Source organism: Thalassophryne amazonica, chromosome 14, assembly GCF_902500255.1.
Source record: "Thalassophryne amazonica chromosome 14, fThaAma1.1, whole genome shotgun sequence".
Classification (NCBI taxonomy): Eukaryota; Metazoa; Chordata; class Actinopteri; order Batrachoidiformes; family Batrachoididae; genus Thalassophryne; species Thalassophryne amazonica.
Window position 1 is genome coordinate 54,224,888 of NC_047116.1, and position 27,201 is coordinate 54,252,088.

Sequence of the window (27,201 nt, forward strand, 5' to 3'; positions counted from 1 at the left end):
GGTATAAGGTATAAGTAGGTATAAGGTATAAGGTTTATTTTGTTTTTATTTACTTTACACTCAATGTCCCAACTTCATTGGAATTGGGGTTTTAACATAAAGAGGTAAGGACCAGTGCACCCCCCGGCTGGGTGGTTGTCATCCAGTAACCAAGATGATTCAGCATTGTGGTGAATGTGGCAACACCAGCGAATGCTCCCAGTCCTGACCACTAAAATATACCCACGACTCACTGTTTTTCAAATCTGATTTTGAGCATTGAACGTGTCAGTGCTAGAATTCAAAAACTGAATACAGTTACTTAAAAAACACCGTGAACTACTAAAAGATAAAAGTTTTTTATTGCAAAGTTTTAACCTGAAGAGACAAATCCTTTTCTGCATAATTAATGAAGTTGGTTTCTGTTTATTTTCATTGATTTAATTTTGTTGTGGTGTTCTCCTTAACTTAATGTTATGTGTCGGACGCAGCTCGGAGAACCGACCAGCGTTTGAAGGACCCAGTATGAAATAAGCAGAGCACGGTACAAAGGCTAACTGAATTTAATACATAACAGTGATGTGATACAAAACAACAAAAGAGTGTGCGGTCTGGCGTGGTGGTGATACGGTGCGCTCCCAGCAGCGCTAACGGTCCGGAGCCAGAAGCCGTTCGGACCCAAGGACCCCGCCGACACCCCCCAGGTGGCCGCAACAAACCGAGTCTGTGAAAGAAGGAACCATTATGTGAGTCAATCAATCAATCAATCAATTTTTTATATAGCGCCAAATCACAACAAACAGTTGCCGCAAGGCGCTTTATATTGTAAGGCAAGGCCATACAATAATTATGTAAAACCCCAACGGTCAAAACGACCCCCTGTGAGCAAGCACTTGGCTACAGTGGGAAGGAAAAACTCCCTTTTAACAGGAAGAAACCTCCAGCAGAACCAGGCTCAGGGAGGGGCAGTCTTCTGCTGGGACTGGTTGGGGCTGAGGGAGAGAACCAGGAAAAAGACATGCTGTGGAGGGGAGCAGAGATCGATCACTAATGATTAAATGCAGAGTGGTGCATACAGAGCAAAAAGAGAAAGAAACAGTGCATCATGGGAACCCCCCAGCAGTCTACGTCTATAGCAGCATAACTAAGGGATGGTTCAGGGTCACCTGATCCAGCCCTAACTATAAGCTTTAGCAAAAAGGAAAGTTTTAAGCCTAATCTTAAAAGTAGAGAGGGTGTCTGTCTCCCTGATCTGAATTGGGAGCTGGTTCCACAGGAGAGGAGCCTGAAAGCTGAAGGCTCTGCCTCCCATTCTACTCTTACAAACCCTAGGAACTACAAGTAAGCCTGCAGTCTGAGAGTGAAGCGCTCTATTGGGGTGATATGGTACTACGAGGTCCCTAAGATAAGTTGGGACCTGATTATTCAAAACCTTATAAGTAAGAAGAAGAATTTTAAATTCTATTCTAGAATTAACAGGAAGCCAATGAAGAGAGGCCAATATGGGTGAGATATGCTCTCTCCTTCTAGTCCCCGTCAGTACTCTAGCTGCAGCATTTTGAATTAACTGAAGGCTTTTTAGGGAACTTTTAGGACAACCTGATAATAATGAATTACAATAGTCCAGCCTAGAGGAAATAAATGCATGAATTAGTTTTTCAGCATCACTCTGAGACAGACCTTTCTGATTTTAGAGATATTGCGTAAATGCAAAAAAGCAGTCCTACATATTTGTTTAATATGCGCTTTGAATGACATATCCTGATCAAAAATGATGTGTCCACACTCTACACACAGAGAACCACTCAAAGGTGTACATAAACAGCAAACACTTCCTGGCTTAATTACTAATCAGCTTCCCAACCTGCAGGCATGGAACATCCAGTTCACAAAACTCCACTGCAGTGGAAGCCGATACATGACTAACATACAGCTCAATATAATAAGGTGTGAGGGACACCACATTTACTGACTGTATAAACGTTAGTCACAAAATCTAACGTACCTCAGGAAGTGTGCTGACGAGCGTGAGACCTCACCCCCTCCTCTTTCACAGACCGTGCATCAAACCCTGGACGTTCTCTGCATCCACTGATGATGAGATGGCTCCCGAGACGACGATCTCACCCGTCTGGTCACAAGGTCGAGTCTCTGGCAAATACACACTGTATACTCCAGTCTTAAATGCCACCATGTTCCAATCCATATAGATGCACCACAGCTGTGAGTCCTGACGAGCCGCAGGTGATCAGGGTGAGGTCCTGATAACCTCAGCAACACAGCCACTCAGTCCCAAATGCAAGCCACCTGGAAGGAAAAACAAAAGACAGAAACAAAAAGGCAGCCAGGCCCCCCAGCCATACAACACTTAATGCTTCATGCCCATGTCGATATTGTGATTCAGTGGACCACAGCAAGTCAATCACGTGTCTTTTTTGTATGAGCTGTTTATTCTAATGTTGTATCTATTTATAATGTCATTTTAATAATAACTCAGTTGGCTGAGGGTGCACTTGGCACTTAATAATGCCGGAATAATGGCCAATAAATGTTTGTCCCGAGATGACCTCAGCTGACACTCACTTTAGTATCATTTAATACTTAAAGTATCATTGAATTCATGACATAAAAAAAATCCAGCAATTCAAAAATTGTGAGCCTTCAGTCGAAGCTGAATTTTAGAGCGCTGCAACTTTTTGGAGAACTGTTCCACCTCTTTTCCATCTAAACCCTTTGATTGTTCCAACAGGATGTGAGACACTGATTATATTTACAAGTGGAAGGACCAAACGGCGGACCAACGCAATAAACACAGCGACCGGCCGATGGAACAGCCTCACAGTGTTTGTCAGTGCAGGTCTGTCACATGTTAAATAAATAAACGAGCTCAGAACAAAAGTAAACCTAATGTAAGACACAGACGAGAAGAATCTGATTCATTCTGACTCACTTTTCCTCAGGCGAGGCATATTTAGTCCATGTGGTCGTTAGACGGTTTTTGATCCCCCTGGCTATGAAAGGCATGCTGTCACGTGACAACTGTTTAATTATTAAATACGTGCATATTCGAAAACCACTTATGCTGGTGAGGACTAATGGAGCCTGTCGCACTGAGTATTGGAGGAGAGTATCTGTCTCGGACATGTCGCCATCCAAAAACTATTCCACACAGTCAGTCTTCGTGAGAGAAATCCCACATCGACAGCATACAGAGTCCACGTGGAAAGATGCAGTTGGAGTATGTTGACCTACATAAACATTAACTTTCTGTTCATTCGTGTCAGTAAAATTTAAGTTCCTTATTTTCTACACTGCCCAAGCTGGTGTCCCCAGTGCCCATTATTTTCACAGCAAATGTACTTGTATAAGTCTGACGTGGTCAGGCACGAAGCCGGTGTGTTCTCATCGTGTTTCAAGAAACCATTTGCTCTTTAGTCCATCTAAAACCAGGTCTAAAAGTCTAGTTCAGTGACTTTTTAAAAGGTAACCTTAAATACGGGATGATACCTGCTGCCCAGACTGAAACAAAGATTGTCTGCAATACCAGGAGAACATCTCTTATTAATTATAGAACATTTTTTACATCTGCATTTCATCTTGTTGTGACCACAGCAATCATTAATAGACTACATCAAGGAACAAAAATGTGAGCACAAAGCTTTTGGAAATCTTATGAGAATAGTTCATAAAATGCAAAATTTCATGAACTTCTGTTCATGAAATTTACATTGTAGCTTGACCTGTACAGTATGTTTGGTTGCATGGAGAGATGACTAGAAATGTGAAAAGATCATCCCATCATCCCCCTTTTTAACTTGGTGATGACACTGTATGTACAAAATTTAAAGCTGAGGTGTGTAGGATTGAGCATCGAGTAGTGAGGCTGCAGACTGCACTATTTTTTTTAAAGAGGGTTCTTGAACTTGTTCACCTGCACTAGCAACCAATAAATAGGGTAGCGACCACTGATTCCTGTTCATTTCTCTTCTGTCTGTGCTGCAAAATGCCAAAGATGGAGTAAGGATGTCCCTTTTGGGTGACTGTATCAACATGGCGAACTACACAAGGGGGCCCGTGCCCATGTAGATATGAAGTGCTCATTCTAAGCTTAAGAAAACACATCGATTCATTGGTGCAGGTAATTATATATTATATAACGGCTAAGTGGATCCTTGTCATTTTATTGATGGTTTGTGTCACATGACATGAATTATTTGTACCATTTGCTATTGTGTTTCATTGACCGTGCAATAGTTCTTAGTGTGCAATTTTGGTGCTATATGAAATGTGCAATATACACATGAACATTCGCGGTGCCCCAACCACCGCGCATGTTCACTACTGGGGGCAATGTTTAGTTAAATATGGCAGAGTTTGTTCTGCTGGCTGATGACGATTTGAAGGAGCTAACTGATGCTAACACACACACACACAAACCCAACTCCACCATGCCATAAGCCATCTGGAGGCACTGTTAGGATAAAGTTAGGATGAATAGATAGACAAATTTCTGATGCGATTTTTCGCTGGAGTAAGGAAAGCAGACAGCAGACTGTACATGAAGTCAGTAGACGGTATCACGGACTAGAGGAAGCAGGGGCACAGTGGATCAAAAATGTTTTGTGGCAGCATGAACACATTATGCATCGGTTTAGGTCATTCTATTATGGATTTAATATAATGTTATAATAATGGCTGTGTTATTTATTTCTCACCAAGTGTAATTTACTGGTGTTTAAAATTGATTTTAAAATTTTTGATTCACTAGGCCCCGGACACTGATTCACGGGGCACAGTGAATCAACTTAGAATATAATGAAAAACAAATGATTATGAAGATTTCTTCAAAATTATTAAATACGAGGTCTGTTAGAAAAGTATCAGACCTTTTAATTTTTTTCAAAACCTGATGGATTTGAATCATGTGTGCTTGCATGAGTCAACCTTGAACCTTCGTGCGCATGCGTGAACTTTTTCACGCCTGTCGATTGCATCATTTCCTGGTAAGCAGCCTTTGTGTGGGACGTGTGCTGTGCGCTCGACGGATTTTCATTTCAAGGAAAAAGACGGAACAACTGGAGCAGCGCCGCATCAAATTTTGGCAGAAACTGGGCGACAGCCAGGTGGAAACCATTTGGATGATTCAGATGGCTTTCGGTGACAATGCTTTGGGCATCACACAGATTAAGGAGCGGTACAACCGGTTTAAAGACGTCCGCACAACGGTGGAGAGTGAGCCACGCTCCGGTCAGCCATCAACATGCTGAAATGACCAGATCATTTCCGAAGTGAACGCTGTGGTGATGCAGGACCGTTGTGTGACTATCCGAGAAATTGCGGAAGAGGTGGACATCAGCACTTTTTCGGTACATTCCTGTGACAGAAGATTTGGCCATGAAAAGAGTGGCGGTGAAACTCATGCTGCTGCTGACGGCGGCGCAAAAGCGCCTCCGTGTTGGAAGTCTCACAGGACATGCTGTGACATGCCGACCTCTTCCAAAATTTCTTGGATAGTCACACGACTGAAAAGTCACCGAAAGCCGTCTGAATCATCCGAATGGTTTCCACCTGGCTGTTGCCCAGTTTCTGGCAAAATTTGATGCGGCGCTGCTCCAGTCGTTTCGTCTTTTTCTCAAAATGAAAAGCGCACACAACACACGTCCTCACACAAAGGCTGCTTACCAGGAAATGATGCAATTGACAGGCGTGGAAAAGTTCACGCATGCGCACGAAGGTTCAAGGTTTGCTCATGCAAACACACGTGATTCAAATCCATCAGGTTTTGCAAAAATAAAAAGGTCTGATACTTTTCTAACAGACCTCGTATATGCTGATGCATATACAAACTATAATCCAGCAAACCAGCTATGTAATGTGTGAGCATCTTATAAAGTGATGTAAGTCCTTTAGAAACTATTATAAATACAACTGTCATAATTTCTGTTCAAGCGTGAAAACAGGTGTTTATATTCACGATTTTAGAGTATCCCAGAATCCTTTGCGTGCTGGGGAGGGAGGCTTGATAATGGCTCAGCTTAATGCTAACTTTAACATTGAAAATGCCATAGACATGCTAAGTGTTCGCATCTGTCCCGTTTTTAAGTTATAAAATGCATCTATCAACTGTTTCAGAAGAGCATAACAGGTTAGTTAACATAAAAGGTAAATATTACTCACAGACATATGCTCTTTAGGATTTAGCAGGGAAAAATTAAGATAAAGCAAATAAAACAAAGAAGCATTCTTTGAAGCATTGGTGCTTAGTTGGCTCTTTTAACCTTGAACCAATGAAGCAGTTCTCAGGCCAGCTGAGAACTGCTTCATTGGTTCAAGGTTCAAAGCAAAGCCGCGCTGCAGAAATGGTTGATTATACAGACCCGCTGCAGGGTCTGTAATCAGTGTAGAGAAATGATCATTTTCCTGAGAAACACCCCCAAAAACAATGGCCACTCTGAAGAACCGACAAGGGAATCGTTAAGCAAAAAGGCTATTGATGTCGATGGATCGAATAATTTCTTAAGGATACCCAAAAAGAACCGGTTCATGAAATGCAACCCTATCACCAACACACTTTAAAAAAATAAAAATAAAAATAAAACTCACATTAAAGACTCATGATTATCTTAGTTAAACACCTGAATGCATATTTTGGTTGAACTCACCTCCATAACGACGCACTGTTGCAAACAATTCAGTCCATTTAACTATTTTTGCTGTTATATAAAACAAATAATGAATGTTTTTCTATTCTTTCAATGTAACAAATATTTCATTCGGTGAAAGATGGAACGTACCATTAAACGAGGTGAACCTCATGAAATATTCATACCATTGAACTCATAAATATTCATTATTTGTATACTACTCTACATACTACAGTACATTCCATTTCTACTAATAAATGCTCCTAAATCCTACTCACTGGAGCTTTAAGTCTTGACTTTCACAATAGTGGTTGGTCATCCTTTTTTCATAGTCATGTGAGAAGTCCATAATTGCCAAACTTGGCAAATTTCATCTAATTACTTTCAGCAGTTTACATGGTAACTTTTGCAAAATCAACCAGATGTGGCCACGGATGAAAGAATGGCTCAGCGAAATCAGAAACAGAATCCTCCTTTTCCACTTTGGTGGTGTGTAATAAATATCTTAGGACACATTTTAAAGCACATGTACAAAATAACATTAGAAGTGTGACATAAATAAGCGCTAAGTCCAAATAAATACATAAATAATGCATTAGCTGCATTAAATCACAACTAGACTTCCTGCCGTCTTTTGAAACAGCAGCTGACACTCTAAAGCTCACTGCACTGATATTCTTTCTCATCTCATTTACATGATCAAGGGTCTTTTTAACACATCATCTCACAGCATCACGTAATAAAACCCACGCGTCAGTGCTATATGCAGAAGTATGAGTCCATGGACATCCATTGAGTCTCACAGCATTGTGTCCCCTCTCTCGCCGTGACAAGTGCTATTGGTAAACAACCCCCCCCCCCCCCCCAGTCCAAAAAACAGTGGCTCTTGATTATCAGTGTGCAATAAATTAGAATATTTAAGCCGTGGAGGAGGTGGGAGTGGATGACCTGGTGAGAAGTCCACAGATGTCGATCGTTCGCCTGCGTCATGCCGGCTGGCTGCCTGTCTGTCTTTTCAGAGGTAGAGGAAAAAAGTGGGAGAAAAAACCCAAACCACCTCCTCGTGCACTCGGCACACTCTGGTCGCCCCATGTTCATCGGTTAATCCCACTTTATCCAAGAGAGCCGGGCTGTCAGGTCTGGAAAGGAGAAGCAGAAGGGCAGAAGGAGACAAAAGCAGACTGAAGCCATGAGTTCTGATACATTTTAATGACTGTTTAACAAGTTGTTGGTCTGGGCCTAAGAATGGGCCCACGCTTACTCCTCAAAGGTTCCATAAAGAAGCTTTAGAGGGGATTCCCACAGAATTGGTTAAGTGCATATTGCGGGGAGGCAGTGAGTGCTGTAAGAAGATTTGCGTTTTGGTAAAATGAGGCTCATTTACGAGCAAATGGCCAAAGGAAAAACACCTGGGATTAAAAATGTGCAGCCCACACAAAGTCTGTGTCTTAAATGACATTTATGTTATTTGTATGTACTCAATAACTCACTCAAAATCATTAGTTCTTTCTATTCACTGTTTAAGGAGAACTGACTTGGATTTAGAACCCCGGTCACACGGCACTAACGAAGGACACCGAAGCCAAAACGAAACAAGAAATCTGGACTTACGCTGACTTTTGGAGACATTGTTTAACCGTCGTCCAGCTTCATTCCTGAAGCTGGCGCTTCGTTCCTGAAGCTGGCACTTCATCAGAATTTTCAAACTGTTGAAGAATGTGAACAAATCCTGACAACAACTTCAATTCGTCCGTATTCCGTTTTGCTTTCTGTCTTTACGGTTCCTCATCATTTGCATAGTTCCCATACCGTCAGCGTCCCGTTTGACTGTCGTCCAAATTCGGCCAACCTCCCAAGTCCAATATCTTGCACGAACGTTGACAATATCTGAACGGATCAATAACTAAAGCTCAGACGAGCTGAACGTGACTCGTCCATGTGTGGAACGAAAAGCAACGTCATACAGAAACAATAGCGGCAAGAACGTTTTATCAACTACTTTAACTATTTATGCATGTTCGCATGCCGTCTGTGGCTGGAGAGGTTGTGTGCACACACAAACGGCTGTGTGCCACAGACAGCTGTGCGCACATTTGCATGCTGTCTGTGGCTGGAAGATTCCACGGGTCCAAGCACGGGCACGGCCCCCGGTCGTGGAAAATTCCAGCCTCAGACAGCATGCAAATGTGTGCACAGCTGTCTGTGGCACACAGCCGTTTGTATGTGCACACAACCTCTCCAGCCACAGACGGCATGGGAACGTGCGTAAATAGTTAAAGTAGTTGATAAAACGTTCTTGCCGCTATTGTTTCTGTGTGACGTTGCTTTTCGTCCCACACATGGACGAGTCACGTTCAGCAGTTGTTTGTGCAGACGTTGTTTTTGTGAAGACAGACCTGTTGTCAAGACAACTCTCGCACCTGCAGGTGCTGTGGAGAGCGCATGTTGGCTGCAGAAATGATCACAGGCTGGCGCTCGGTCTGATACCCGCTGTCAAGTAACGTCATCATGAATGTTTTGTTTTGATTTTGTTTAAAGCGTCAAGGTTCCCGTTCGCTTCATTTTCTTTTGTTAGTTTTGGTTTTGTTTCGTTCCTTTATGTGCTCTGGACTCACAGGCTTTTTGGTGATTTTTTCCTTTGTTCAGTGATCGCTGTGTGCCGTGTGACCGGGCCTTTAGTCAGATTGGACTAAAGGCCTGGTCAGGTAAAATTAGTTTGTGGTAAAATTAGTTCAATGTTAACGGTGAACATATAAATGACCACTCAAAATTTAACTGATAATGTGCAGTCATCCTACAAATCTCATTATTATTGTTATTATTATTATGGCTATTTATTACTATTATTGTTCTTCTATATATTTGATGGTTTGTATTTACTGTTCACTTTCTTATTGTGAAACAGGGTGTTTTTTTGTTGTTGTTTTGTGTTTTTTTTTTATAACTGCCAATAATTCAAAAACTACTGACTGTACAGCAACTATAGCTGCACATACTTTATGTTGACAATATTTACACATATACATTTTAAGATCATATAAATGTTGTGGTTGGGCCCGTTAGTGCCCTTATGTAGGCATGTAATGCCCTTGCATTCTGACTGTTTTTCTGTTAGTTGTCTTTGTGATCTGTCCCCTGTCTGTCTGTCATCCTTGTTAGTGTTCGTTGTAATCTCTCCCATCTGTGTCCTTGTGTTAATCATCAGTGTGTTGCAGTCCTGTGTCCACGTCTGTCAATTGTGTGGTTTCCCTGTTTGTAGTCTGTACACTTTTAAGTTCCATGTTAGTTTCTGCCTTTGTTTCTTGGTTTTGTATTTGGTTATTGTACGTGGTTCTCTTTTTAGTTGATTATTATCATGATGTTTTTGGTTCTACTCACCCCCGGGTTTCTTTTACAGTTTGTGTAACTTTGTGTGTGTCAGTTTCTGTGTGTGCTGTAAGCGTGTCTTGTGTTCCAGGTGCCCCTATTCCTGTGCACACCACACCTGTAGTTCTTTTGTTTATTTGTGTTTTGGTACACTCAACAAAAATATAAACACAACACTTTTGGTTTTGCTCCCATTTTGTATGAGATGAACTCAAAGATCTAAAACTTTTCCACATACACAATATCACCGTTTCCCTCAAATATTGTTCACAAACCAGTCTAAATCTGTGATAGTGAGCACTTCTCCTTTGCTGAGATAATCCATCCCACCTCACAGGTGTGCCATACCAAGATGCTGATTAGACACCATGATTAGTGCACAGGTGTGCCTTAGACTGCCCACAATAAAAGGCCACTCTGAAAGGTGCAGTTTTGTTTTTATTGGGGGGGATACCAGTCAGTATCTGGTGTGACCACCATTTGCCTCATGCAGTGCAACACATCTCCTTCGCATAGAGTTGATCAGGTTGTCAATTGTGGCCTGTGGAATGTTGGTCCACTCCTCTGCAATGGCTGTGTGAAGTTGCTGGATATTGGCAGGAACTGGTACACGCTGTCGTATACGCCGGTCCAGAGCATCCCAAACATGCTCAATGGGTGAAATGTCCGGTGAGTATGCCGGCCATGCAAGAACTGGCACATTTTCAGCTTCCAAGAATTGTGTTCAGATCCTTGCAACATGGAGCCGTGCATTATCCTGCTGCAACATGAGGTGATGTTCTTGGATGTATGGCACAACAATGGGCCTCAGGATCTCGTCACGGTATCTCTGTGCATTCAAAACGCCATCAATAAAATGCACCTGTGTTCTTCATCCATAACAGACGCCTGCCCATACCATAACCCCACCGCCACCATGGGCCACTCGATCCACAACACTGACATCAGAAAACCGCTCACCCACACGACGCCACACACGCTGTCTGCCATCTGCCCTGAACAGTGTGAACCGGGATTCATCTGTGAGAGAACACCTCTCCAACGTGCCAAACGCCAGCGAATGTGAGCATTTGCCCACTCAGGTCGGTTTACGATGACGAACTGGAGTCAGGTCGAGACCCCGATGAGGACGACGAGCATGCAGATGAGCTTCCTGAGACGGTTTCTGACAGTTTGTGCATAAATTTGTTGGTTATGCAAACGATTGTTTCAGCAGCTGTCCGAGTGGCTGGTCTCAGATGATCTTGGAGGTGAACATGCTGGATGTGGAGGTCCTGGGCTGGTGTGGTTACACGTGGTCTGCGGTTGTGAGGCTGGTTTGGATGTACTGCCAATTTCTCTGAAACGTCTTGGAGACGGCTTATGGTGGAGAAATGAACATTCAATACACGAGCAACAGCTCTGGTTGACATTCCTGCTGTCAGCATGCCAATTGCATGCTCCCTCAATCTTGCGACATCTGTGGCATGTGCTGTGTGATAAACTGCACCTTTCAGAGTGGCCTTTATTGTGGGCAGTCTAAGGCACACCTGTGCACTAATCATGGTGTCTAATCAGCATCTTGATATGGCACACCTGTGAGGTGGGATGGATTATCTCAGCACTGAAGTGCTCACTATCACAGATTTAGACTGGTTTGTGAACAATATTTGAGGGAAATGGTGATATTGTTTATGTGGAAAAAGTTTTAGATCTTTGAGTTCATCTCATACAAAATGGGAGCAAAACCAAAAGTGTTTATATTTTTGTTGAGTGTATTTCCAGAGTAGATTTAAAGAGGTTGGTGTACAGTGAGTCTTTGAACTGCACACACAAATAACACAATCTGCATTGTGTTTTAGTTTTAGTATAGATTCCAGCCTGACAAAATAACTGAAACTGTCTGTTCCACATTCAAGTGGACATTATTTATTACAAGAGGCACTGACAAAATAATAATGCCATCTATAACAAATCCATCTGTACAAATAAAATGGAAGCATAGTGTTTGTGGTTGAGTATCGGTATGCAACAAACACCCCATTATAGCAGACGCGCACACCTCTGTTGTGCTTTTTCCAGAGCAATGAGTGGTTGTGTGCCTCGGCGCTGTGCCACCATGTGTCCAGCACAGTCTTGCAGTGTGTCCTGCTGAGCTGTATTAATGTCCCTGGCGCACAGTTACTACACACCGCTGCACAGGATCACTGCCCACTAAGGTCAATGAAATTGCTCTGCCCCAAAATAGAAAAGGACCTGCATTATATTTTAATTTCAGCCTGTAATTTTAACTTGGCATCAAAGTGACTTTACAGTGAAATCCACATTCAAGTAGAAATTATTTATTTCTAGATGCAGTAATGAATTAAAAACCAAAGCAGTCTGTAAAATTGAAGTAAAATATGCACATTGGCTCCTATCTGTACAAATTACAGTCACTTTGGTTACTTTTGTGACCCATGATGGTCACAATGTCACAATAATTTTGAACATGTTTAAAATTTTCGTGATTGGTTGCAACATTCTACAACACCACTTTGAGCACCTGTTGCACACTATGACATACTCCATCGAGGTATCCGATTGTTATTATTTTTTTTTCAGTCATAACAGTAATCATTCGGGTGCCAAAAAGCGGGTTAAGACATCTTAGTGTGATTTTTAATCCATCATTGCTTTTTGAGCTATACATGAGAGAGATGACCACAACTGTTGTTTATTTATGTAAAAGTGCAGTTCATTAAACCTATCCTTATATGGCGGATGTTAAACAACTGACTCACATTTTTTGTCCTCCAGAATTAACTGTTATAATGTTATATTTTCTGGTTTATTGCAAAAGTATGGGATACTGTTTTCAAATGATTCACAATCTGACTGCAAGTTTTAACTATATAAGACATTTGAACACAAACCTGTAGGAGCCTCCCTTTTCAACATGCTGTGAATGTGAAAGCCGATTTAAGTTTCTATTGTTCACTTATAAAACCATGACTGAGTGTTCACTGACTTGTCTTATAGAGCTTATGAAGTCTTATTTACCAACCCATGAGCCATGGTCTCAGGATGGAGGTACACCACATGTCTACGGATAAAAAGAAGCCCAGCAGGTTCTACAGCTTTGTTTATTGTACTCTGATCTGTCAACTGAGGTTAGACAGTCAAATTCTGTTGATTCTTATAATTCAGTTTTCTTTAGTTAAGCTATACATAGTTTTGTAATTTGGAAATATAGAGTAGTCAAGGATGATTAACCTGAATTCTGTTGTTTAACTCTCAAGGCAGCCATTGCAGATTTTGCAACAGCTAAATATCTGATTTTTCCTGTTACTAAAAATTAATTGGAGCCTGAGAGGGTTAAAAGCTAGTTCCTTTTATCTGTAACACGACATTGGGCGCACGGTGGCTTGCGGTTAGCATGGTTGCCTACAGAGCTACAAGGTCTCGGGTTCGGTTCTGGTCCCTACTCCTTTCTGTGTGGAGTTTGCATGTTCTCCCGTGTTTGTTTAGTTTCCCTCCAGGTGATCCGGTTTCCAAAGACTGCAGGTTAGATGGATTGGAAACTTTAAACGTGAGCCTCGGTGTGAATGAGTTTGTCTGACTATATATATGTGTCACCACTGCAATGGACTGGCGGCCGACCCGGGGCCTGCTCCGTTTCTCGCCTAATGACTACTGGCATAGGCACCATCCCCCCATGACCCTTAAGTCACAATAAGTGGGTTCAGAAAATAATGATGGAATTTTCCTTTTTTTTTTTTTAGCATTTTTGTTTTGGTGTATTTATGAAAATTTGAAATGTCTTGACCTGAAAATGTTGTGAAAAGTTTGTATTATTATTATTATTATTATTATTATTATTATTATTATTATTATTATCATCATCATCTTTCTGTTTGTTAATTAGGCCCTGCAACAGACTGGGATCTTGTCCAGGGTGTCCTCACACCCTATTAGTGCTGGGACAGACTCCAGCCCCCCCATGACCCTTAATTGGAGTAAGTGGAGACAGACAATAAACAAATGTTTGTTAATTATTGTTTATATATATATATATATATATATAATATATATATATATACGAGTATATGACTTCGACCAGGATGGCACCCCGGATGGAATATGTAACACTTGAAATCAACTTTTGACCTTTATCTTTTTATTGACCTTGTCCATAAGATTTATAGTATAAGCTTTTCACATTGCTGACCTGTTACTGAAACAATGAGACAATCCAGTATCCACTAAACATGTTATTGTCTCACATACGTTGTAATTCCTCCACCATTAACCTGTTTAAGTTAAGATTAGTAATTAACCACATATTCACATATCTTGATTACAAATAATAACATAAATCTGAGGTCATGTGTTGTGTAATTTTTGAAATACTATAAATACTGTCTTGAACTACACAGATACTCTGGTCTGTCAGATATTTGAACTTGGTGAAAGTATATGTGCTGTAAATAGTGCCTCTTATTTGTCATGTGGTGGTGATCAGGCAATATATCATTCACAACTCTGGCATATGGATTAAAAATATGCGCACAGTAGTTTATAGTGAAGCAAGTGGAAGAGCAGCTTCATATTATCCTCAGCTCAGAATCAAGAACATAAAATGAATGAAGGTGCTGTTTAATATGAGGACTTCTCAGATTTAACACACACTTCAGGATGAGAATCTCACCACTTGTGTTCCAGATGGCGTTGGTTTGGTTCTTGTAGCCGCTTTTCATGCACTCGTCCACGTAGGACTTGGGGTCACATCCCGACATGAGGATTTCTCTCAGTAGGGCGATGTAGGCGATGGCCAGTCTCAGGGTGTCTATCTTGGACAGACGCTTCTCGTAGGGGAACGTCGGAACGTGGCAGCGCAGCTCCTCGAAGGCGGAGTTGATGCTCAGCATCCTCTTCCTCTCCCGGATGTTGGCGGCGTGCCGCTGCACCTTGTAGGGCTGATGGCACACCAGCCTGCGCGCCCTGCGCTTGCTCAACTCCGGCAGCTCGTGTGCGCTCTCCGCTTCTCCGCCTGAAGTCGGCGACTGCACGTCCAAGTCGGTGAGGGTCACCTGCGCGTCTGGAAAGACGGACTGACAGCCGAAGGAGGACCAGGGAGACATCTGGCCGGAAGCTGCGCTGCTGTCCAGCAGCAGCGAGTCAAGCTGGCTCTGAAACTGGAAGTTTGGATCAACCTGTCCCCAAAAAGCAAAATCCGGGGTGCCATCCTGGTCGAAGTCAAAAAATAGATCATCCATAGTTTTTATTTTAAAAACAAATTAAATGAGTGACTTTCTCCTCAGACAGACTGCGTTTTCACCTGCGCGTGCTTTAATGTGCGCCGTGACACCGTCATCCTCTAGATTAAATACTTCCAGGACCTCCGTGCGTCGATCTGACCAAATCTAAAACTTGAAAAGAAACCCTCAAAGGACTCTTCACTCCTTGTAGATCGTTCATGTCTTTAAAAAGGAATTACAAAAGAATCAGCTGATTCTTAAGTTACCATAAGAAAAAAGAGAAGTAAGCACGTGTTCCACTCAAGTGGTCCAGCGGACACGACAAAACACTTTGGGGGGGGGGGTTGTGCGCGGGCACCGTGGCGCAGCAGGCCGCGCAAACCAGGTGACCTCAAATGAGCTCGAAGCCCAGCAGACAACAAACAATACTGTCAGAAACATACGGGAACACTTAATCCACACTGAAGGGATCTGTGCGCAAAGCGCGCGTTAGGGCGAAGGTGCCGCGTAATTTTACGCACAGATGCAAACACCCCAACAAATGCCATATATGGTGTAATATCTATTTCATCAGCATCGGCACAGGTCAGACTCGGTGTTTAGTGTCTGTTGCCACATCAACGCGCTTTTAATTTGCAAATGATACGCGTGATTAAACGGCAGGGGCGCGCACTGTAATTACACCCTAATGGTGGAAGCAGCTTTTTTTCCGAGGTTGCACAAAGGGCAGTGTGGGGATGAAGTTTAATTTATGAAGCCTGTATGTTTGCCTACACGTGGCTTCTGATTAAACAAAGTCCTTGAGGATGTTCATTTATAAGGGAAGCCATAAACACAGGCGGTCTGTGGAGAGTCATCAGGCCGAGGAGACACTTACCCACGCACAGAACCCCACGACAGGTGAAGGCACGACTGAAAGAGGCGATAACATTGTGACCAAATGCAGACTGCGTTTCGGTGCTGCTTGCATGTATGTCCATCATTATTCATGTTAGATTGACAGAATTAAACTTAATATCCTCCCCCGCAACCCGATCCGGATAAGCAGTTGAAGGTGAGATAAGATATACCTTCTCCTTTGAATTTATGTGCAATAAATTGCTTGCTATAGTTGAAAGAATTAGTTTACAATTTGTAAATTGTTTTTGGGTTTATGCATTGTGCACTTTGTTTGTCTGGTTGTATTTTGAGATTTTAGTTACCGATTAAGTTATATTGTTTGTGCACACTGCTTTGGTATTTGTTGTTGTGAGTATATATATTTATATATGTATACATTCTTTAAATTTATAGCTTAAGGGGTGGGTATTATATGCTTTGCTTCTGCCTACACCCTTTTGGCCACAGAGGTATACTGTAGTTGTTCTTTTTATGGGTTTTTGTTATTGTTGATCTGTGTGCCAAATAAATAAATTCATTCATTCATTCATTCATCTTCTACCGCTTAGTCCAATTAAGGGTCACGGGGGGGGGGGCTGGAGCCTATCCCAGCAGTCATAGAGCGTGAGGCGGGGTACACCCAGGACAGGATGCCATTCATTCAAAATTACAAGTATTTCTAAATATAGTGATCATCAGAGGCTTTTCTGTTTAAAGAACATCTCATATCCTGTCGTAATAACAGCAACAACAACACAGTAATATTATCTTACTATAATGACTGCAATGTATGTATGGACACAGCAACCCCTGCCACCACCACCCCCCCCCCCCCCCCCCCCCCCCACACGCACACTGCCTGAAGGATGAATTTTTGAAGATGATGATAATAATAATAAGGATATATAATAATAACAACAACAACAGCACAGTAGTGCTTATCTTAATATAATAACCGCTAACTGCAGTGTATCTGTGGATATGGGACCCCCCCCCACACACACACACTGCCTGAAGTATGAATTTTTACCCAAGGCCAAAATATGCCATCGGGTATTGTGAAGGCCTTGCGTCCTTCCGTCCATCTGTCTGTGCTCAGTATAAGTCCAGTCCTATTACTGGGGAGCAGGGAACATACTTGGGACAAAGTTCAAAGTTTCAATCTGTCAAGCTGACCAACTGCGATGACATCACTATTTTGATGTTTTCCTTATTTCTTTGATATTCTTGGAGTTCCAGGATCCTTCACGCTCATTTCAAACAAATATAAATAAATGTCATTCCGAAATGGCAAAATTGCTACCGACTTATGTACGAGGGGCTACTGACAAGTTTTGAGCCTGACCCAGCATAAGTAGGGTGTGGTTCTCCATCATTTACATTCTGAGAAAACAACATTTCTCAGCATTGTACCCAATGAGAAAAACTTCACACTTTCTCAAGAAATGTTGGTTTCTCAGAATGCAAATGATAGAGAAGCATGTACTTTTTTGTATTTTCATTAAGCAGTTTGTATGGTTTGTTATTAAAAGTTATGCATGTTTTACTATCTGCATTTTATGAGAATGGCGAATCACACTGACAGCTGGCAATAATGAATAAAATATGTAAATAAATGTTTCATCAATGATCACTGGAAAAGCAGGAGAAAAACAAACAATAACAGCTGTCAATCATAGCCAACAATGAGGAACCTTGGGGTAATTTTTGATCCTACATTGTCCTTTGACCTCCATATTAGAAATATTATGAGGACTACTTTCTTCCACCTGCAAAATATAGCGACGATTCATCCCATCCTGTCTATGGCTGATGCTGAGACCCTGATCCATGTGTTTATCTCTTCTAGGTTGGACTACTGCAGTGTTCTATTTTCTGGTTTACCGCAGTCCAGCATTAGGGCTCTCCAGTTGGTTCAAAATGCTGCAGCCAGACTTTTGACACAAAGCAGAAAGTTTGACCATACTGCACCCATTTTAGGGACCAGGCAGATTCAAATTTTCAGCCCTGTATATGTGATGGCCATCTCTGTTTATTTATCCCTTTCTACAGCACACTCAGCACAGCACAGCCACAGCACACTCAGCAAAACAACAACATGCTTAGGCTGAGTCTGTGGGTATGACCAGGCAGATTCAAATTTCCAGTCCTGTATATGTGTTGGCCATCTTTGTTTATTTAATCCCTTTCTACAGCACAGTCAGCACAGCACAGCCACAGCACACTCAGCAAAACAACAACATGCTTAGGCTGAGGCTGTGGGTATGACCAGGCAGATTCAAATTTCCAGCCCTGTATATGTGTTGGCCATCTCTGTTTATTTAATCCCTTTCTTCAGCTACTTTATGTTCTCAACTGTTAAGCATCTGACTGTCCTGTACAACCCAGTTTGCCTTCCTGTCTGAATACATTCATTTTATGTTTGTAAAATTGCAATGTAAAAACAGTGAAATACACCACTACCTCAATTTTGATTCATTGATATTAACATTTACTGTTATCCACCTTTTATGTGTAATTTTGTTATAAATTTGATTGCAAAACAAAGTCTGCATGAAGGACTTCAAATGTGTTTGTCTTTTAACCAAGTATTTCCACTTAGTTTGGGGAGTCCACCTCTTATAGTTCTGCTGGACAAACGTTAGCCCATTAACTATTATAAGTTATTATTATAACTATTATACAAAATAAGTTAAATAAAATTATATGCCCCTACGGTGGCCCAGATGTGACTATATGTGGTTGGGACAATTGTGTGTGTGTGTGGGGGGGGGGGGGGGGGGGCATTCTGCACTCATCACAGCAAAACACTTGAGTAATTGGCTCAGTGTTTTCTAATTAATGATGAAGGAGAGAAGAACTTGAGGGCCTGTCAAGACCTTCTGTCAATGTGACGGCGACGTTTCTCTTCCAGCTGACGGATGCTGTTTGGTTTGGTCTGGACTGAAGAGAGGCGCCTGTCAGATTCAGCTTTGCCTCATTGTTTACCAAAAACAAAAGCCCTGATTGGGTTTTCAAAGAAAGCTTCTCCCACAAACTGATCTCACAGCCACTTTCATGGATATTGTTATGATAATATGACATTATGTGAAGGCTTGCAGTGAAATCCAGCCGGCTCAGACAACCGGACAGCCAGGATGAGTCACGTGCACCTTGGACTTTACGCAAAGCCACATGGTGCCAGTTAAGACTGAGGGGTTTGAAGCCGTTTCCCACTTGGGATTAACTGTGAGAAAAACAAGGAATTTAATGAAAGTTCTAATCAAAATCACATTGGAATTGATCTTGATCCACACCTGTTCTTTCATGTTTTTTGCAATATTATCATTTTTAATCAGTGGCATACTTGATTTTGTGTACTTTGTAGCTCAGAGCTCTTGTGTCACTTCCAGCAATATGCTGAGATTTTTCTTGCTGTGGTGTTCAAAAGCCTCTCGCTCTCTCACTCTCCCTCCGCCTCTCTTCGGTGTCCGCCTGCATCCGTCGTAGTGAAAATAAAGATTAACATTTGAGTTATGTTCAGTGACGCACATTGTGTTTGTTTGGACGGCTGGGTACCAGGCTGATACACATCTTGGTTCTGGGTCATTTTTTGTTTCTTTAGTGTTTCTTAAGCCAGAAAGTTGCCATTTGAAATGACTTTAGTTTTGTGTCATGTCTGTGATCTGCTTTTTTCTACAAAATTAAACAACTGAATGAACATCCTCCGAGGCGGTGATTCCATAATTTTTGCCAGGGGTTGTACATCTATCAACTGTTTCAGAAGACCATAACAGGTCGGTTTAACATAAAAAAGGTAAATAATACTCACAGACGTATGTTCTTTAGGGTTTTAGCGGGGGAAAATTAAGCGAAAGAAAGAAAGAATAAATGAAGCAATCAAAGCACTGTTTCAATCTGCGAACCACTACTTCAATTGGTTCAAGGTTCAAAGCAAAGCCGCGCTGCAGAAAAGTTGATTACGGACCCGCTGCAGGGTCTGTAATCAATGTAGAGAAATGATCATTTTCCTGACAAACACCCCCCAAAATAACGGCGATTCTGAAGGACTGATAACAGAATCGTTAAGTAAAAAGTTTATTGATGTCGGTGGATCGAATCATTTCTTAACGATACCCGAAAGGAACCGGTTCTCGATACCCATCCCTATTCGTGAATGAATCGATTCCCGTTTGTCTGTTATTGTGTCTGCCTGCGCAGTCTTTTAATAAGTTCCCTGCAACTGTGCAGTAGCCTAGCTCTAACGATGCATTCTGCCACGTTGCTAAAACCTGCCTACTGCCTAAAGAGCAGAAGAAGCCTAATGCTTTTAAGAAGGGTTTCCATTCATGAAAATCCCTTTCATGAATGGAAACCCTTCTTAAAAGCTTAGCTGCTTGCTTAGTTTTTAAAGCTTGACGGAGACCCTGCACTTACATTCCTGACTGTGAAGAATGAACGAATATCTAGTTTCTTGGGAGGGGGGCCGTCATCCATTACCAAATATCACCGAAGTCTAGCTCAAGAGAGAGAGATGGGGATGGGGGTCGATGGGCGGTCGCGGCCACTGTAGGAAGTGTGCTGCTTGGAGTGACAAGTGGGATAGCCAACCAAGTTAGCGAGAATCGGGTAGCTAATCAGCAGTGTTGCCACAGTTACTTTGAAAAAGTAATCCAATTACTGATTACTGATTCCTCCTTGAAAAAGTAACTTAGTTACTTACTGATTACTCAATTGGAAAAGTAACTAAGTTAGATTACTAGTTACTTTTTTAGTTACTTTCCCCAGCTGCCGACAACAACCCTCTGCCACCTCAACATGACAATGATACTTGTTTTGCCAAAACTCACTTTATAGTCACCCTTTCTTGGCTTCAATGAAAATAAATACTTGTTTTATAAAAAGTAAAATAAAGACCTCTTTCTTGACCTCATATTTAACTGTTGACAGCACTGTACAGTAAAACTTGCAATTTCTAACCTACATTGTTTATAAATGTACTATTAAATTCATTCTAACATTTTTCTAACATTTAAATTCTCTCTAAACATTTTACTTGTCGAAATTTATTACTATAAGTAGTTAGTAGTTGTAAAAAAAGGCTTCAAAACTGGACTTTAATCTAGGGGTGTTGTGGGGGGCACATCCTTGCCCCACGCCCCATTCCATCTGGATTCGCCCCTGCTTTGGCATTGAGCACAAAGAATGGATAACATTTATTTATGCAGAAAACATGACCAGATTTACAGGTAAGAAAGTTTTATTGCGTTTTCACATCATGTGTCCTCAGAAAGAGAGTTTAGGTGCATTTGAGTGGAAATAATGTTAGTTGTTGACGTCGCGGAGGATCAGCTGTTTTTAGCAGCAGATACGGAGCGGCTCGGAGAAAAAAAAGCATAAAAATGTCTTTGTAAAGCTCAGTGCAGGTGTGCTGTTGTCACTTCCTTTAAGAGGTGAGGACGAGTCGTAGCTGTTGCAGAAAAATGCGGATGAAAAGCTCACAGCTCGTTTAAAGTGGGCAGTCAGTGAACCCCGACCTCCTGCCCACGGACCAAGTTTAATGCTGCTATCGACCCACAATGCAAAAATAATAGTAACGCACAGTGACTTGGAGAAGTAACTTTAATCTGATTACTGATTTGGATGCGATTACTTGTTTCTAAAAAAAGTGGTCAGATTAGACCGGCATCACTGCTAATCAGACAAGGATATTACGTTAAAGAGGGGGGCTTCGAGCAGTGCATACATTTAACCCTTTATGTGCCATAATAATGGAGGACAGCGGTTTTATTGGTCGTGATTACACAGTAGGGCTAAATATTGGTAGGGACGTGACCCTAGCATCCCTATCCCAAATTACGCCCTAGGCTGAGGGAGTACATGCAGGTGGTTGGTGTGACAGAAGAAGATGCAGAGGACACGGTGAGATGGAAAGGTATGATCTGATGTGGTGACCTTGAAGGGGACCAGCCAAAAAAAGAGCAAGAAGAAGAAGAAGTACTGTGTGATGTGGCCAGGCATCATGAAAGCAGGTCATCGGTATGGGCACAGCTTGGGAGGGGCTTTCAATGCCAATGTGTCACAGTTTACGACACAAAATATTTGCAAAGATGAACTAAACTAATATTTCAACAAAATGAGGAGATCTGCACATATCTATGCATCACTATGAATTAAAGGAACTGAAATTCACTGAAATTTTGCAGAGAAAATGTCAGGGTAAGCACAACATTAATCAGGACAAATCAACATTTTTTTATATTTTCCTGCAAACACTAATCACCCTTTAAGCTGCCGCTGTTTATGGCTGTCTCCATGGCGTGTTTGTTCTGGACTCCGGGGAGCTGTGTTTCTAATCTGAGGAAGAAATTATTGAACCTTCTCAGTGCTCATATGAGAAGGCTTCAAATGTGCGGCCCCCTGCTGTTCAGGGCCCATGAGGCGAGGCCCCTTTGACACATTGTTAAGACGACACCACGTTTGCCCTTCGCACACTCTGATCTGAGTTATTAGCTCAAAGTCTAAAAGCGTGGCCTTGTGAAGAGGACCTGTAATGAGAAAAGCAGGTGAGGCATTTAACTGGAGTTTCACAGCTATTAAAGCACCAACATGCTGCGTCACCATGGCAATGAGTGCTGGGTTCAAGGCTTGTTGGGAGTCAGCAGTTTTGTTTTCAAGAGTAGCAGAGGTTTGAGTTTTCATTCTGCGCATGGGTTTGTAGTTTCAACACTGACCACAGCTGCAAGGAAACATTTTGATTGTGAAAAATAGAGCTGGCTTTGCATCTTTAACAGCAACTCTGTATAATGTATTTTCCAGAGTTTAAGTTGCATTCTGTTTGTTTGTTTTGTTTTGGGGAGGTGATGGTCTAGTGGTTACACATTGGGATTGAGACCAGAAGATCCTCGGTTCAAAACCTAGCCTGACCGGAAACTCACTGAGGGCCCTTGGACAAGGTCCTTAATCCCTGAATTGCTCCTGGTGTGTAGTGAGCGCCTTACATGGCAGCACCCTGACATCAGTGTGTGAGTGTGTTTGTGTGAATGTGAGGCATAATTGTAAAGCGCTTTGAGGGTCTGATGCAGATGGAAAAGTGCTCTATAAATGCAGTCCATTTACCATTTGTTTTACTAGTTTGGGAGGTCTTGTGACTTCAACTCCAGTGTGACTTAAACACTGCAGTGTTGTCAGTGTTGAGGTCCCCAGCAGATGGAGAAGGTCAATTAGACAACCACGTTTCATCTGGCTGCAGCAGGTAGATGGATACTTTTGAGAGTTGGGATGGACTGGTTGTCTACCTGGGAAATTCCCACTAGTCCTAGTTCTAGTATTAAGGAGAGTATGCTGAAGTTGTTTTACATTTCTGGTATTTGTTTATGTTGCTCTAAAGTAGGTTAAGTAATGTTACAAAAGTGTAACAATGAAAAAAAAAAATTAATTATGTTTAATTACCATTATTTGTTGATTTTCAATTCAACAGATTTATAAACAACAGCACAATTAAAGGTGATGAATGTTGTATTTCAGTAGAATCATGTTTTATTTTTGTAAATTGAACAAAACTGGTTCTGGTTTGTTAGCTATTTGAAAGTATTACATTTATTTGTGAACTTTAAAAATCAGTTTGGAGTTGTAATATACACCGTCAAATACAACCCCAATTCCAATGAAGTTGGGACATTGTGTAAAATGTAAATAAAAACAATACAATGATTTGCAAGTAGTAAGTAAGTTGCCCATGCCATGGACACTAACACACCCCCATACATCACAGATGCTCACTTTTGAACTTTGCGCTGGTAACAATCTGGATGGTCTTTTTCCTCTTTTGTCTTTAGGACACGACGTCCGTGATTTCCAAAAACAATTTGAAATTTGGACTCATCAGACCACAGCACACTTTTCCACTTTGTGTCTGTCCATTTCAAATGAGCTCAGGCCCAGAGAAGGCAGCTGCGTTTCTGGATGTTTTTGATGTATGGCTTTTGCTTTGCATGGTAGAGTTTTAACTTGCACTTGTAGCTGTAGCGACAAACTGTGTTAACTGACAGTAGTTTTCTGAAGTGTTCCTGACCCATGCGTTAAGATCCTTTACACAATGATGTTGGTTTTTAATGCAGTGCCACCTGAGGGGTCGAAAGTCACGGGCATTCAATGTTGGTTTTCAGCCTTGCCGCTTACGTGTAGAAAGTTCTCCAGATTCTCTGAATCTTCTGATTATATTATGGACTGTAGATGATGGAATCCCTAAATTCCTTGTAATTGATCATTGAGAAACAGTGTTCTTAAACTGTTTTTTTTTTTTTCATGCAGTTGTTCACAAAGTGGTGATCCTCACCCCATCTTTGCTTGTGAATGGCTGAACCTTTTGGGGATGCTCCTTTTATACCCAATCATGACACTCACCTGTTTCCAATTAACCTGTTCACCTGTGGAATGTTCCAAACAGGTGTTCTTTGAGTATTCATCAACTTTCCCAGTCTTTTTTTAAATGTGTTGCAGGCATCCATTTCAAAATGAGCAAATATTTGCACACAAACAATAAAGTTTGTCAGTTTGAACATTAAATATCTTGTCTTTGTGGTGTTTTCAATTGAATATACAGTAGGTTTAAGGTATAAGGTTTAAGGTATAAGGTATAAGTAGGTATAAGGTATAAGGTTTATTTTGTTTTTATTTACTTTACACTCAATGTCCCAACTTCATTGGAATTGGGGTTTTAACATAAAGAGGTAAGGACCAGTGCACCCCCCGGCTGGGTGGTTGTCATCCAGTAACCAAGATGATTCAGCATTGTGGTGAATGTGGCAACACCAGCGAATGCTCCCAGTCCTGACCACTAAAATATACCCACGACTCACTGTTTTTCAAATCTGATTTTGAGCATTGAACGTGTCAGTGCTAGAATTCAAAAACTGAATACAGTTACTTAAAAAACACCGTGAACTACTAAAAGATAAAAGTTTTTATTGCAAAGTTTTAACCTGAAGAGACAAATCCTTTTCTGCATAATTAATGAAGTTGGTTTCTGTTTATTTTCATTGATTTAATTTTGTTGTGGTGTTCTCCTTAACTTAATGTTATGTGTCGGACGCAGCTCGGAGAACCGACCAGCGTTTGAAGGACCCAGTATGAAATAAGCAGAGCACGGTACAAAGGCTAACTGAATACATAACAGTGATGTGATACAAAACAACAAAAGAGTGTGCGGTCTGGCGTGGTGGTGATACGGTGCGCTCCCAGCAGCGCTAACGGTCCGGAGCCAGAAGCCGTTCGGACCCAAGGACCCCGCCGACACCCCCCAGGTGGCCGCAACAAACCGAGTCTGTGAAAGAAGGAACCATTATGTGAGTCAATCAATCAATCAATCAATTTTTTTATATAGCGCCAAATCACAACAAACAGTTGCCGCAAGGCGCTTTATATTGTAAGGCAAGGCCATACAATAATTATGTAAAACCCCAACGGTCAAAACGACCCCCTGTGAGCAAGCACTTGGCTACAGTGGGAAGGAAAAACTCCCTTTTAACAGGAAGAAACCTCCAGCAGAACCAGGCTCAGGGAGGGGCAGTCTTCTGCTGGGACTGGTTGGGGCTGAGGGAGAGAACCAGGAAAAAGACATGTGGAGGGGAGCAGAGATCGATCACTAATGATTAAATGCAGAGTGGTGCATACAGAGCAAAAAGAGAAAGAAACAGTGCATCATGGGAACCCCCAGCAGTCTACGTCTATAGCAGCATAACTAAGGGATGGTTCAGGGTCACCTGATCCAGCCCTAACTATAAGCTTTAGCAAAAGGAAAGTTTTAAGCCTAATCTTAAAAGTAGAGAGGGTGTCTGTCCCTGATCTGAATTGGGAGCTGGTTCCACAGGAGAGGAGCCTGAAAGCTGAAGGCTCTGCCTCCCATTCTACTCTTACAAACCCTAGGAACTACAAGTAAGCCTGCAGTCTGAGAGTGAAGCGCTCTATTGGGGTGATATGGTACTACGAGGTCCCTAAGATAAGTTGGGACCTGATTATTCAAAACCTTATAAGTAAGAAGAAGAATTTTAAATTCTATTCTAGAATTAACAGGAAGCCAATGAAGAGAGGCCAATATGGGTGAGATATGCTCTCTCCTTCTAGTCCCCGTCAGTACTCTAGCTGCAGCATTTTGAATTAACTGAAGGCTTTTTAGGGAACTTTTAGGACAACCTGATAATAATGAATTACAATAGTCCAGCCTAGAGGAAATAAATGCATGAATTAGTTTTTCAGCATCACTCTGAGACAAGACCTTTCTGATTTTAGAGATATTGCGTAAATGCAAAAAAGCAGTCCTACATATTTGTTTAATATGCGCTTTGAATGACATATCCTGATCAAAAATGATGTGTCCACACTCTACACACAGAGAAACCACTCAAAGGTGTACATAAACAGCAAACACTTCCTGGCTTAATTACTAATCAGCTTCCCAACCTGCAGGCATGGAACATCCAGTTCACAAAACTCCACTGCAGTGGAAGCCGATACATGACTAACATACAGCTCAATATAATAAGGTGTGAGGGACACCACATTTACTGACTGTATAAACGTTAGTCACAAAATCTAACGTACCTCAGGAAGTGTGCTGACGAGCGTGAGACCTCACCCCTCCTCTTCACAGACCGTGCATCAAACCCTGGACGTTCTCTGCATCCACTGATGATGAGATGGCTCCCGAGACGACGATCTCACCCGTCTGGTCACAAGGTCGAGTCTCTGGCAAATACACACTGTATACTCCAGTCTTAAATGCCACCATGTTCCAATCCATATAGATGCACCACAGCTGTGAGTCCTGACGAGCCGCAGGTGATCAGGGTGAGGCCCTGATAACCTCAGCAACACAGCCACTCAGTCCCAAATGCAAGCCACCTGGAAGGAAAAACAAAAGACAGAAACAAAAAGGCAGCCAGGCCCCCCAGCCATACAACACTTAATGCTTCATGCCCATGTCGATATTGTGATTCAGTGGACCACAGCAAGTCAATCACGTGTCTTTTTTGTATGAGCTGTTTATTCTAATGTTGTATCTATTTATAATGTCATTTTAATAATAACTCAGTTGGCTGAGGGTGCACTTGGCACTTAATAATGCCGGAATAATG

The 27,201-nt window shown here is 41.8% G+C and overlaps 1 protein-coding gene across 1 annotated transcript; it reads right to left on the reverse strand.

The window, feature by feature from the left end:
• Positions 1 to 7,564: 7,564 nt before the first annotated feature.
• On the reverse strand, positions 7,565 to 15,469 carry LOC117524726 (helix-loop-helix protein 13). Its single transcript, XM_034186541.1, has 2 exons — positions 14,659 to 15,469; positions 7,565 to 7,762 (listed from the first exon to the last, which is right to left on the reverse strand). The coding sequence occupies exons 1-2, from the start codon at positions 15,224 to 15,226 to the stop codon at positions 7,725 to 7,727; spliced, it is 606 nt and encodes a 201-aa protein (XP_034042432.1). The 5' UTR covers positions 15,227 to 15,469; the 3' UTR covers positions 7,565 to 7,724.
• Between the last annotated feature and the right edge of the window lie 11,732 nt (positions 15,470 to 27,201).